The 13,142-nt window shown below is 47.5% G+C and overlaps 1 protein-coding gene across 5 annotated transcripts in view; it reads right to left on the minus strand.

Annotated features, from left to right (window-relative positions):
* CACNA2D4 (calcium voltage-gated channel auxiliary subunit alpha2delta 4) overlaps positions 1–13,142 on the minus strand; it is a 512,905-nt gene that overhangs the window by 129,010 nt on the left and 370,753 nt on the right. For all 5 annotated transcript variants that reach the window (XM_088457118.1, XM_088457115.1, XM_088457117.1 and 2 more), the window contains one exon: positions 4,299–4,376. In XM_088457118.1, the coding sequence (XP_088313244.1) occupies positions 4,299–4,376 (78 nt within the window). The remainder of the gene's footprint in view (positions 1–4,298; positions 4,377–13,142) is intronic.

Raw genomic sequence — 13,142 nt, forward strand, 5'->3', positions numbered from 1 at the left:
CTCCTCCCTATAACAATCTCCTATTACTGAGAGGCTGTCTGACACTAGCACTCCTAGCTCAGTCCCCTCCTCCCTATAACAAGCTCCTATTACTGAGAGGCTGTCTGACACTAGCACTCCTAGCTCAGTCCCCTCCTCCCTATAACATGCTCCTATTACTGAGAGGCTGTCTGACACTAGAACTCCTAGCTCAGTCCCCTTCTCCCTATAACATGCTCCTATTACTGAGAGGCTGTCTGACACTAGCACTCCTAGCTCTGTCCCCTCCTCCCTATAACATGCTCCTATTACTGAGAGGCTGTCTGACACTAGAACTCCTAGCTCAGTCCCCTTCTCCCTATAACATGCTCCTATTACTGAGAGGCTGTCTGACACTAGCACTCCTAGCTCTGTCCCCTCCTCCCTATAACATGCTCCTATTACTGAGAGGCTGTCTGACACTAGCACTCCTAGCTCAGTCCCCTCCTCCCTATAACAAGCTCCTATTACTGAGAGGCTGTCTGACACTAGAACTCCTAGCTCTGTCCTCACCTCCCTATAACATGCTCCTATTACTGATAGGCTGTCTGACACTAGCACTCCTAGCTCAGTCCCCTTCTCCCTATAACAAGCTCCTATTACTGATAGGATGTCTGACACTAGAACTCCTAGCTCAGTCCCCTCCTCCCTATAACATGCTCCTATTACTGAGAGGCCGTCTGACACTAGCACTCCTAGCTCTGTCCCCTCCTCCCTATAACAATCTCCTATTACTGAGAGGCTGTCTGACACTAGCACTCCTAGCTCAGTCCCCTCCTCCCTATAACAAGCTCCTATTACTGAGAGGCTGTCTGACACTAGCACTCCTAGCTCAGTCCCCTCCTCCCTATAACAAGCTCCTATTACTGAGAGGCTGTCTGACACTAGCACTCCTAGCTCTGTCCCCTCCTCCCTATAACAAGCTCCTATTACTGAGAGGCCGTCTGACACTAGCACTCCTAGCTCTGTCCCCTCCTCCCTATAACATGCTCCTATTACTGATAGGCTGTCTGACACTAGCACTCCTAGCTCTGTCCCCTCCTCCCTATAACATGCTCCTATTACTGATAGGCTGTCTGACACTAGCACTCCTAGCTCAGTCCCCTCCTCCCTATAACATGCTCCTATTACTGATAGGATGTCTGACACTAGCACTCCTAGCTCAGTCCCCTCCTCCCTATAACAAGCTCCTATTACTGAGAGGCTGTCTGACACTAGCACTCCTAGCTCAGTCCTCTCCTCCCTATAACAAGCTCCTATTACTGAGAGGCCGTCTGACACTAGCACTCCTAGCTCAGTCCTCTCCTCCCTATAACAAGCTCCTATTACTGAGAGGCCGTCTGACACTAGCACTCCTAGCTCAGTCCCCTCCTCCCTATAACATGCTCCTATTACTGATAGGATGTCTGACACTAGCACTCCTAGCTCAGTCCCCTCCTCCCTATAACATGCTCCTATTACTGAGAGGCTGTCTGACACTAGCACTCCTAGCTCAGTCCCCTCCTCCCTATAACATGCTCCTATTACTGAGTGGCTGTCTGACACTAGCACTCCTAGCTCTACCCCTCCTCCCTATAACAAGCTCCTATTACTGAGAGGCTGTCTGACACTAGCACTCCTAGCTCAGTCCCCTCCTCCCTATAACATGCTCCTATTACTGAGAGGCCGTCTGACACTAGCACTCCTAGCTCAGTCCCCTCCTCCCTATAACAAGCTCCTATTACTGATAGGATGTCTGACACTAGCACTCCTAGTTCAGTCCCCTCATCCCTATAACATGCTCCTATTACTGAGAGGCTGTCTGACACTAGCACTCCTAGCTCTGACCCCTCCTCCCTATAACAAGCTCCTATTACTGAGAGGCTGTCTGACACTAGCACTCCTAGCTCAGTCCCCTCCTCCCTATAACATGCTCCTATTACTGAGAGGCTGTCTGACACTAGCACTCCTAGCTCTGACCCCTCCTCCCTATAACAAGCTCCTATTACTGAGAGGCCGTCTGACACTAGCACTCCTAGCTCAGTCCTCTCCTCCCTATAACAAGCTCCTATTACTGATAGGCTGTCTGACACTAGCACTCCTAGCTCTACCCCTCCTCCCTATAACAAGCTCCTATTACTGAGAGGCTGTCTGACACTAGCACTCCTAGCTCTACCCCTCCTCCCTATAACATGCTCCTATTACTGAGAGGCTGTCTGACACTAGCACTCCTAGCTCAGTCCCCTCCTCCCTATAACATACTCCTATTACTGAGAGGCTGTCTGACACTAGCACTCCTAGCTCTGTCCCCTCCTCCCTATAACAAGCTCCTATTACTGATAGGCTGTCTGACACTAGCACTCCTAGCTCAGTCCCCTCCTCCCTATAACAAGCTCCTATTACTGAGAGGCCGTCTGACACTAGCACTCCTAGCTCAGTCCCCTCCTCCCTATAACATACTCCTATTACTGAGAGGCTGTCTGACACTAGCACTCCTAGCTCTGTCCCCTCCTCCCTATAACAAGCTCCTATTACTGATAGGCTGTCTGACACTAGAACTCCTAGCTCAGTCCCCTCCTCCCTATAACAAGCTCCTATTACTGAGAGGCTGTCTGACACTAGCACTCCTAGCTCAGTCCCCTCCTCCCTATAACAAGCTCCTATTACTGATAGGCTGTCTGACACTAGCACTCCTAGCTCAGTCCCCTCCTCCCTATAACAAGCTCCTATTACTGATAGGCTGTCTGACACTAGAACTCCTAGCTCAGTCCCCTCCTCCCTATAACAAGCTCCTATTACTGAGAGGTTGTCTGACACTAGAACTCCTAGCTCAGTCCACTCCTCCCTATAACATGCTCCTATTACTGAGAGGCCGTCTGACACTAGCACTCCTAGCTCAGTCCCCTCCTCCCTATAACAAGCTCCTGTTACTGAGAGGCTGTCTGACACTAGCACTCCTAGCTCTGTCCCCTCCTCCCTATAACAAGCTCCTATTACTGATAGGCTGTCTGACACTAGCACTCCTAGCTCAGTCCCCTCCTCCCTATAACAAGCTCCTATTACTGATAGGCTGTCTGACACTAGAACTCCTAGCTCAGTCCCCTCCTCCCTATAACAAGCTCCTATTACTGAGAGGTTGTCTGACACTAGCACTCCTAGCTCAGTCCCCTCCTCCCTATAACATGCTCCTATTACTGATAGGCTGTCTGAGACTAGCACTCCTAGCTCAGTCCCCTCCTCCCTATAACATGCTCCTATTACTGAGTGGCTGTCTGACACTAGCACTCCTAGCTCTGTCCCCTCCTCCCTATAACAAGCTCCTATTACTGAGAGGTTGTCTGACACTAGAACTCCTAGCTCAGTCCCCTCCTCCCTATAACATGCTCCTATTACTGATAGGCTGTATGACACTAGCACTCCTAGCTCCGATCCCCTCCTCCCTATAACATGCTCCTATTACTGATAGGATGTCTGACACTAGCACTCCTAGCTCCGTCCCCTCCTCCCTATAACAAGCTCCTATTACTGATAGGTTGTCTGACACTAGAACTCCTAGCTCAGTCCCCTCCTCCCTATAACATGCTCCTATTACTGATAGGCTGTCTGACACTAGCACTCCTAGCTCAGTCCCCTCCTCCCTATAACAAGCTCCTATTACTGAGAGGTTGTCTGACACTAGCACTCCTAGCTCAGTCCCCTCCTCCCTATAACATGCTCCTATTACTGATAGGCTGTCTGACACTAGCACTCCTAGCTCTGTCCCCTCCTCCCTATAACATGCTCCTATTACTGATAGGATGTCTGACACTAGCACTCCTAGCTCAGTCCCCTCCTCCCTATAACAAGCTCCTATTACTGATAGGCTGTCTGACACTAGCACTCCTAGCTCTGTCCCCTCCTCCCTATAACAAGCTCCTGTTACTGAGAGGCCGTCTGACACTAGCACTCCTAGCTCTGTCCCCTCCTCCCTATAACATGCTCCTATTACTGATAGGCTCTCTGACACTAGCACTCCTAGCTCTGTCCCCTCCTCCCTATAACATGCTCCTATTACTGAGTGGCTGTCTGACACTAGCACTCCTAGCTCAGTCCCCTCCTCCCTATAACATGCTCCTATTACTGATAGGCTGTCTGACACTAGCACTCCTAGCTCTGTCCCCTCCTCCCTATAACATGCTCCTATTACTGAGTGGCTGTCTGACACTAGCACTCCTAGCTCAGTCCCCTCCTCCCTATAACAAGCTCCTATTACTGATAGGATGTCTGACACTAGCACTCCTAGCTCTGTCCCCTCCGCTTACCTCAGGGTGGAAGGCGTGACAGGACTGTGGGCGGCGTCTCAGTTTCTGGGATCTCATCCGTTCACACTTCACAGAAGCGTTATGTGCGGCGGAGTTAAGGAGACAACCAAGATAATTCATGTCCACAGCTTACATGTTACAAGGAGGACGGTGACATACAGAGGAGGCCCTGTGACCTCTGCGTGTTATGAGTACGGTAAGAAGCTATAGGTCAGTATTACATGGATGTATAAGGAGGACGGTGACATACAGAGGAGGCCCTGTGACCTCTGCGTGTTAGGGGTACAGTAAGAAGCTGTAGGTCAGTATTACATGGATGTATAAGGAGGATGGTGACATACAGAAGAGGCCCTGTGACCTCTGCGTGTTAGGAGTACAGGAAGAAGATATAGGTCAGTATTACATGGATTTATAAGGAGGATGGTGACATACATAGGAGGCCCTGGGACCTCTGAGTGTTAGGGGTACAGTAAGAAGCTATAGGTCAGTATTACATGGATGTATAACGAGATGGGGACATACAGAGGAGGCCCTGTGACCTATGCGTGTTAGGAGTACAGTAAGAAGCTATAGGTCAGTATTACATGGATGTATAAGGAGATGGTGACATACAGAGGAGGCCCTGTGACCTCTGAGTGTTAGGGGTACAGTAAGAAGCTATAGGTCAGTATTACATGGGTGTATAAGGAGGATGGTGACATACAGAGGAGGCCCTGTGACCTCTGCGTGTTAGGAGTACGGTAAGAAGCTATAGGTCAGTATTACATGGATGTATAAGGAGGACGGTGACATACAGAGGAGGCCCTGTGACCTCTGCGTGTTAGGGGTACAGTAAGAAGCTATAGGTCAGTATTACATGGATGTATAAGGAGGACGGTGACATACAGAGGAGGCCCTGTGACCTCTGCGTGTTAGGGGTACAGTAAGAAGCTATAGGTCAGTATTACATGGATGTATAAGGAGGATGGTGACATACAGAAGAGGCCCTGTGACCTCTGCGTGTGAGGAGTACAGTAAGAAGGTATAGGTCAGTATTACATGGATGTATAAGGAGGATGGTGACATACATAGGAGGCCCTGGGACCTCTGAGTGTTAGGGGTACAGTAAGAAGCTATAGGTCAGTATTACATGGATGTATAAGGAGATGGTGACATACAGAGGAGGCCCTGTGACCTCTGCGTGTTAGGAGTACAGTAAGAAGCTATAGGTCAGTATTACATGGATGTATAAGGAGATGGTGACATACAGAGGAGGCCCTGTGACCTCTGAGTGTTAGGGGTACAGTAAGAAGCTATAGGTCAGTATTACATGGATGTATAAGGAGATGGTGACATACAGAGGAGGCCCTGTGACCTCTGAGTGTTAGGGGTACAGTAAGAAGCTATAGGTCAGTATTACATGGATGTATAAGGAGATGGTGACATACAGAGGAGGCCCTGTGACCTCTGCGTGTTAGGGGTACAGTAAGAAGCTATAGGTCAGTATTACATGGATGTATAAGGAGGATGGTGACATACAGAGGAGGCCCTGTGACCTCTGCGTGTTAGGGGTACAGTAAGAAGCTATAGGTCAGTATTACATGGATGTATAAGGAGGATGGTGACATACAGAGGAGGCCCTGTGACCTCTGCATGTTAGGGGTACAGTAAGAAGCTATAGGTCAGTATTACATGGATGTATAAGGAGGATGGTGACATACAGAAGAGGCCCTGTGACCTCTGCGTGTTAGGAGTACAGTAAGAAGGTATAGGTCAGTATTACATGGATGTATAAGGAGGATGGTGACATACATAGGAGGCCCTGGGACCTCTGAGTGTTAGGGGTACAGTAAGAAGCTATAGGTCAGTATTACATGGATGTATAAGGAGATGGTGACATACAGAGGAGGCCCTGTGACCTATGCGTGTTAGGAGTACAGTAAGAAGCTATAGGTCAGTATTACATGGATGTATAAGGAGATGGTGACATACAGAGGAGACCCTGTGACCTCTGCGTGTTAGGGGTACAGTAAGAAGCTATAGGTCAGTATTACATGGATGTATAAGGAGATGGTGACATACAGAGGAGGCCCTGTGACCTCTGAGTGTTAGGGGTACAGTAAGAAGCTATAGGTCAGTATTACATGGATGTATAAGGAGATGGTGACATACAGAGGAGGCTCTGTGACCTCTGCTTGTTAGGGGTACAGTAAGAAGCTATAGGTCAGTATTACATGGATGTATAAGGAGGATGGAGACATACAGAGGAGGCCCTGTGACCTCTGCGTGTTAGGGGTACAGTAAGAAGCTATAGGGCAGTATTACATGGATGTATAAGGAGGATGGTGACATACAGAAGAGGCCCTGTGACCTCTGCGTGTTAGGAGAACAGTAAGAAGGTATAGGTCAGTATTACATGGATGTATAAGGAGGATGGTGACATACATAGGAGGCCCTGGGACCTCTGAGTGTTAGGGGTACAGTAAGAAGCTATAGGTCAGTATTACATGGATGTATAAGGAGATGGTGACATACAGAGGAGGCCCTGTGACCTATGCGTGTTAGGAGTACAGTAAGAAGCTATAGGTCAGTATTACATGGATGTATAAGGAGATGGTGACATACAGAGGAGGCCCTGTGACCTCTGCGTGTTAGGGGTACAGTAAGAAGCTATAGGTCAGTATTACATGGATGTATAAGGAGATGGTGACATACAGAGGAGGCCCTGTGACCTCTGAGTGTTAGGGTTTACAGTAAGAAGCTATAGGTCAGTTTTACATGGATGTATAAGGAGATGGTGACATACAGAGGAGGACTTGTGACCTCTGCGTGTTAGGGGTACAGTAAGAAGCTATAGGTCAGTATTACATGGATGTATAAGGAGGATGGTGACATACAGAGGAGGCCCTGTGACCTCTGCGTGTTAGGGGTAAGGTAAGAAGCTATAGGTCAGTATTACATGGATGTATAAGGAGGATGGTGACATACAGAGGAGGCCCTGTGACCTCTGCGTGTTAGGAGTACAGTAAGAAGGTATAGGTCAGTATTACATGGATGTATAAGGAGGATGGTGACATACATAGGAGGCCCTGGGACCTGTGAGTGTGAGGGGTACAGTAAGAAGCTATAGGTCAGTATTACATGGATGTATAAGGAGATGGTGACATACAGAGGAGGCCCTGTGACCTCTGCGTGTTAGGAGTACAGTAAGAAGCTATAGGTCAGTATTACATGGATGTATAAGGAGATGGTGACATACAGAGGAGGCCCTGTGACCTCTGAGTGTTAGGGGTACAGTAAGAAGCTATAGGTCAGTATTACATGGATGTATAAGGAGGATGGTGACATACAGAGGAGGCCCTGTGACCTCTGCGTGTTAGGGGTACAGTAAGAAGCTATAGGTCAGTATTACATGGATGTATAAGGAGGATGGTGACAAACAGAGGAGGCCCTGTGACCTCTGCGTGTTAGGGGTACAGTAAGAAGCTATAGGTCAGTATTACAAGGATGTATAAGGAGGATGGTGACATACAGAGGAGGCCCTGTGACCTCTGCGTGTTAGGGGTACAGTAAGAAGCTATAGGTCAGTATTACATGGATGTATAAGGAGGATGGTGACATACAGAGGAGGCCCTGTGACCTCTGCGTGTTAGGAGTACAGTAAGAAGCTATAGGTCAGTATTACATGGATGTATAAGGAGGATGGTGACATACATAGAAGGCCCTGTGACCTCTGCGTGTTAGGGGTACAGTAAGAAGCTATAGGTCAGTATTACATGGATGTATAAGGAGGATGGTGACATACATAGGAGGCCCTGTGACCTCTGCGTGTTAGGAGTACAGTAAGAAGCTATAGGTCAGTATTCAATGGATGTATAAGGAGGATGGTGACATACATAGGAGGTCCTGTGACCTCTGCGTGTTAGGGGTACAGTAAGAAGCTATAGGTCAGTATTACCTGGATGTATAAGGAGGAAGGTGACATACACAGGAGGCCCTGTGACCTCTGCGTGTTAGGAGTACAGTAAGAAGCTATAGGTCAGTATTACATGGATGTATAAGGAGTAAGGTGACATACAGAGGAGGCCCTGTGACCTCTGCGTGTTAGGGGTACAGTAAGAAGCTATAGGTCAGGATTACATGGATGTATAAGGAGTATGGTGACATACATAGGAGGCCCTGTGACCTCTGCGTGTTAGGGGTACAGTAAGAAGCTATAGGTCAGGATTACATGGATGTATAAGGAGTATGGTGACATACATAGGAGGCCCTGTGACCTCTGCGTGTTAGGGGTACAGTAAGAAGCTATAGGTCAGTATTACCTGGATGTATAAGGAGGATGGTGACATACACAGGAGGCCCTGTGACCTCTGTGTGTTAGGGGTACAGTAAGAAGCTATAGGTCAGTATTACATGGATGTATAAGGAGGATGGTGACATACATAGGAGGCCCTGTGACCTCTGCGTGTTAGGAGTACAGTAAGAAGCTATAGGTCAGTATTACATGGATGTATAAGGAGATGGTGACATACATAGGAGGCCCTGTGACCTCTGCGTGTTAGGGGTACAGTAAGAAGCTATAGGTCAGAATTACATGGATGTATAAGGAGGAAGGTGACATACATAGAAGGCCCTGTGACCTCTGCGTGTTAGGGGTACAGTAAGAAGCTATAGGTCAGTATTACATGGATGTATAAGGAGATGGTGACATATAGAGGAGGCCCTGTGACCTCTGTGTGTTAGGGGTACAGTAAGAAGCTATAGGTCAGTATTACATGGATGTATAAGGAGATGGTGACATACAGAGGAGGCCCTGTGACCTCTGCGTGTTAGCAGTACAGTAAGAAGCTATAGGTAATGTTACATGGATGTATAAGGAGGATGGTGACATACATAGGAGGCCCTGTGACCTCTGCATGTTAAGGGTACAGTAAGAAGCTTAAGGTTAGTGTTATATGGAGGTGTAAGGAGGATGGTGACATACAGAGGAGGCCCTGTGACCTCTGCGTGTTAGGAGTACAGTAAGAAGCTATAGGTCAGTATTACTTGGATGTTTAAGGACATGGTGACATACAGAGGAGGCCCTGTGATCTCTGCGTGTTAGGGGTACGGTAAGAAGCTATAGGTCAGTATTACATGGATGTATAAGGAGGATGGTGACATACAGAGGAGGCCCTGTGACCTCTGCGTGTTAGGGGTACAGTAAGAAGCTATAGGTCAGTATTACATGGATGTATAAGGAGGATGGTGACATACATAGGAGGCCCTGGGACCTCTGAGTGTTAGGGGTACAGTAAGAAGCTATAGGTCAGTATTACATGGATGTATAAGGAGTATGGTGACATACAGAGGAGGCCCTGTGACCTCTGCGTGTTAGGAATACAGTAAGAAGCTATAGGTCAGTATTACATGGATGTATAAGGAGTATGGTGACATACAGAGGAGGCCCTGTGACCTCTGTGTGTTAGGGGTACAGTAAGAAGCTATAGGTCAGTATTACATGGATGTATAAGGAGGATGGTGACATACAGAGGAAGCCCTGTGACCTGTGCGTGTTAGGAGTACAGTAAGAAGCTATAGGTCAGTATTACATGGATGTATAAGGAGGATGGTGACATACAGAGGAAGCCCTGTGACCTCTGCGTGTTAGGAGTACAGTAAGAAGCTATAGGTCAGTATTACATGGATGTATAAGGAGGGTGGTGACATACAGAGGAGGCCCTGTGACCTCTGCTTGTTAGGAGTACAGTAAGAAGCTATAGGTCAGTATTACATGGATGTATAAGGAGGATGGTGACATACATAGGAGGCCCTGTGACCTCTGCGTGTTAGGGGTACAGTAAGAAGCTATAAATCAGTATTACATGGATGTATAAGGAGGATGGTGACATACAGAAGAGGCCCTATGACCTCTGCGTGTTAGGGGTACAGTATGAAGCTATAGGTCAGTATTACATGGATGTATAAGGAGGATGGTGACATACGTAGGAGGCCCTGTGACCTCTGCGTGTTAGGGGTACAGTAAGAAGCTATAGGTCAGTATTACATGGATGTATAAGGAGGATGGTGACATACAGAGGAGGCCCTGTGACCTCTGAGTGTTAGGGGTACAGTAAGAAGCTATAGGTCAGTATTACATGGATGTATAAGGAGATGGTGACATACAGAGGAGGCCCTGTGACCTCTGCGTGTTAGGGGTACAGTAAGAAGCTATAGGTCAGTATTACATGGATTTATAAGGAGGATGGTGACATACAGAGGAGGCCCTGTGACCTCTGCGTGTTAGGGGTACAGTAAGAAGCTATAGGTCAGTATTACATGGATGTATAAGGAGGATGGTGACATACAGAGGAGGCCCTGTGACCTCTGCATGTTAGGGGTACAGTAAGAAGCTATAGGTCAGTATTACATGGATGTATAAGGAGGATGGTGACATACAGAAGAGGCCCTGTGACCTCTGCGTGTTAGGAGTACAGTAAGAAGGTATAGGTCAGTATTACATGGATGTATAAGGAGGATGGTGACATACATAGGAGGCCCTGGGACCTCTGAGTGTTAGGGGTACAGTAAGAAGCTATAGGTCAGTATTACATGGATGTATAAGGAGATGGTGACATACAGAGGAGGCCCTGTGACCTATGCGTGTTAGGAGTACAGTAAGAAGCTATAGGTCAGTATTACATGGATGTATAAGGAGATGGTGACATACAGAGGAGACCCTGTGACCTCTGCGTGTTAGGGGTACAGTAAGAAGCTATAGGTCAGTATTACATGGATGTATAAGGAGATGGTGACATACAGAGGAGGCCCTGTGACCTCTGAGTGTTAGGGGTACAGTAAGAAGCTATAGGTCAGTATTACATGGATGTATAAGGAGATGGTGACATACAGAGGAGGCTCTGTGACCTCTGCTTGTTAGGGGTACAGTAAGAAGCTATAGGTCAGTATTACATGGATGTATAAGGAGGATGGAGACATACAGAGGAGGCCCTGTGACCTCTGCGTGTTAGGGGTACAGTAAGAAGCTATAGGGCAGTATTACATGGATGTATAAGGAGGATGGTGACATACAGAAGAGGCCCTGTGACCTCTGCGTGTTAGGAGTACAGTAAGAAGGTATAGGTCAGTATTACATGGATGTATAAGGAGGATGGTGACATACATAGGAGGCCCTGGGACCTCTGAGTGTTAGGGGTACAGTAAGAAGCTATAGGTCAGTATTACATGGATGTATAAGGAGATGGTGACATACAGAGGAGGCCCTGTGACCTATGCGTGTTAGGAGTACAGTAAGAAGCTATAGGTCAGTATTACATGGATGTATAAGGAGATGGTGACATACAGAGGAGGCCCTGTGACCTCTGCGTGTTAGGGGTACAGTAAGAAGCTATAGGTCAGTATTACATGGATGTATAAGGAGATGGTGACATACAGAGGAGGCCCTGTGACCTCTGAGTGTTAGGGTTTACAGTAAGAAGCTATAGGTCAGTTTTACATGGATGTATAAGGAGATGGTGACATACAGAGGAGGACTTGTGACCTCTGCGCGTTAGGGGTACAGTAAGAAGCTATAGGTCAGTATTACATGGATGTATAAGGAGGATGGTGACATACAGAGGAGGCCCTGTGACCTCTGCGTGTTAGGGGTAAGGTAAGAAGCTATAGGTCAGTATTACATGGATGTATAAGGAGGATGGTGACATACAGAGGAGGCCCTGTGACCTCTGCGTGTTAGGAGTACAGTAAGAAGGTATAGGTCAGTATTACATGGATGTATAAGGAGGATGGTGACATACATAGGAGGCCCTGGGACCTGTGAGTGTGAGGGGTACAGTAAGAAGCTATAGGTCAGTATTACATGGATGTATAAGGAGATGGTGACATACAGAGGAGGCCCTGTGACCTCTGCGTGTTAGGAGTACAGTAAGAAGCTATAGGTCAGTATTACATGGATGTATAAGGAGATGGTGACATACAGAGGAGGCCCTGTGACCTCTGAGTGTTAGGGGTACAGTAAGAAGCTATAGGTCAGTATTACATGGATGTATAAGGAGGATGGTGACATACAGAGGAGGCCCTGTGACCTCTGCGTGTTAGGGGTACAGTAAGAAGCTATAGGTCAGTATTACATGGATGTATAAGGAGGATGGTGACAAACAGAGGAGGCCCTGTGACCTCTGCGTGTTAGGGGTACAGTAAGAAGCTATAGGTCAGTATTACAAGGATGTATAAGGAGGATGGTGACATACAGAGGAGGCCCTGTGACCTCTGCGTGTTAGGGGTACAGTAAGAAGCTATAGGTCAGTATTACATGGATGTATAAGGAGGATGGTGACATACAGAGGAGGCCCTGTGACCTCTGCGTGTTAGGAGTACAGTAAGAAGCTATAGGTCAGTATTACATGGATGTATAAGGAGGATGGTGACATACATAGAAGGCCCTGTGACCTCTGCGTGTTAGGGGTACAGTAAGAAGCTATAGGTCAGTATTACATGGATGTATAAGGAGGATGGTGACATACATAGGAGGCCCTGTGACCTCTGCGTGTTAGGAGTACAGTAAGAAGCTATAGGTCAGTATTCAATGGATGTATAAGGAGGATGGTGACATACATAGGAGGTCCTGTGACCTCTGCGTGTTAGGGGTACAGTAAGAAGCTATAGGTCAGTATTACCTGGATGTATAAGGAGGAAGGTGACATACACAGGAGGCCCTGTGACCTCTGCGTGTTAGGAGTACAGTAAGAAGCTATAGGTCAGTATTACATGGATGTATAAGGAGTAAGGTGACATACAGAGGAGGCCCTGTGACCTCTGCGTGTTAGGGGTACAGTAAGAAGCTATAGGTCAGGATTACATGGATGT

Source organism: Taudactylus pleione, unplaced genomic scaffold (genome assembly GCF_031769625.1).
Source record: "Taudactylus pleione unplaced genomic scaffold, aTauple2 ptg000738l, whole genome shotgun sequence".
Classification (NCBI taxonomy): Eukaryota; Metazoa; Chordata; class Amphibia; order Anura; family Myobatrachidae; genus Taudactylus; species Taudactylus pleione.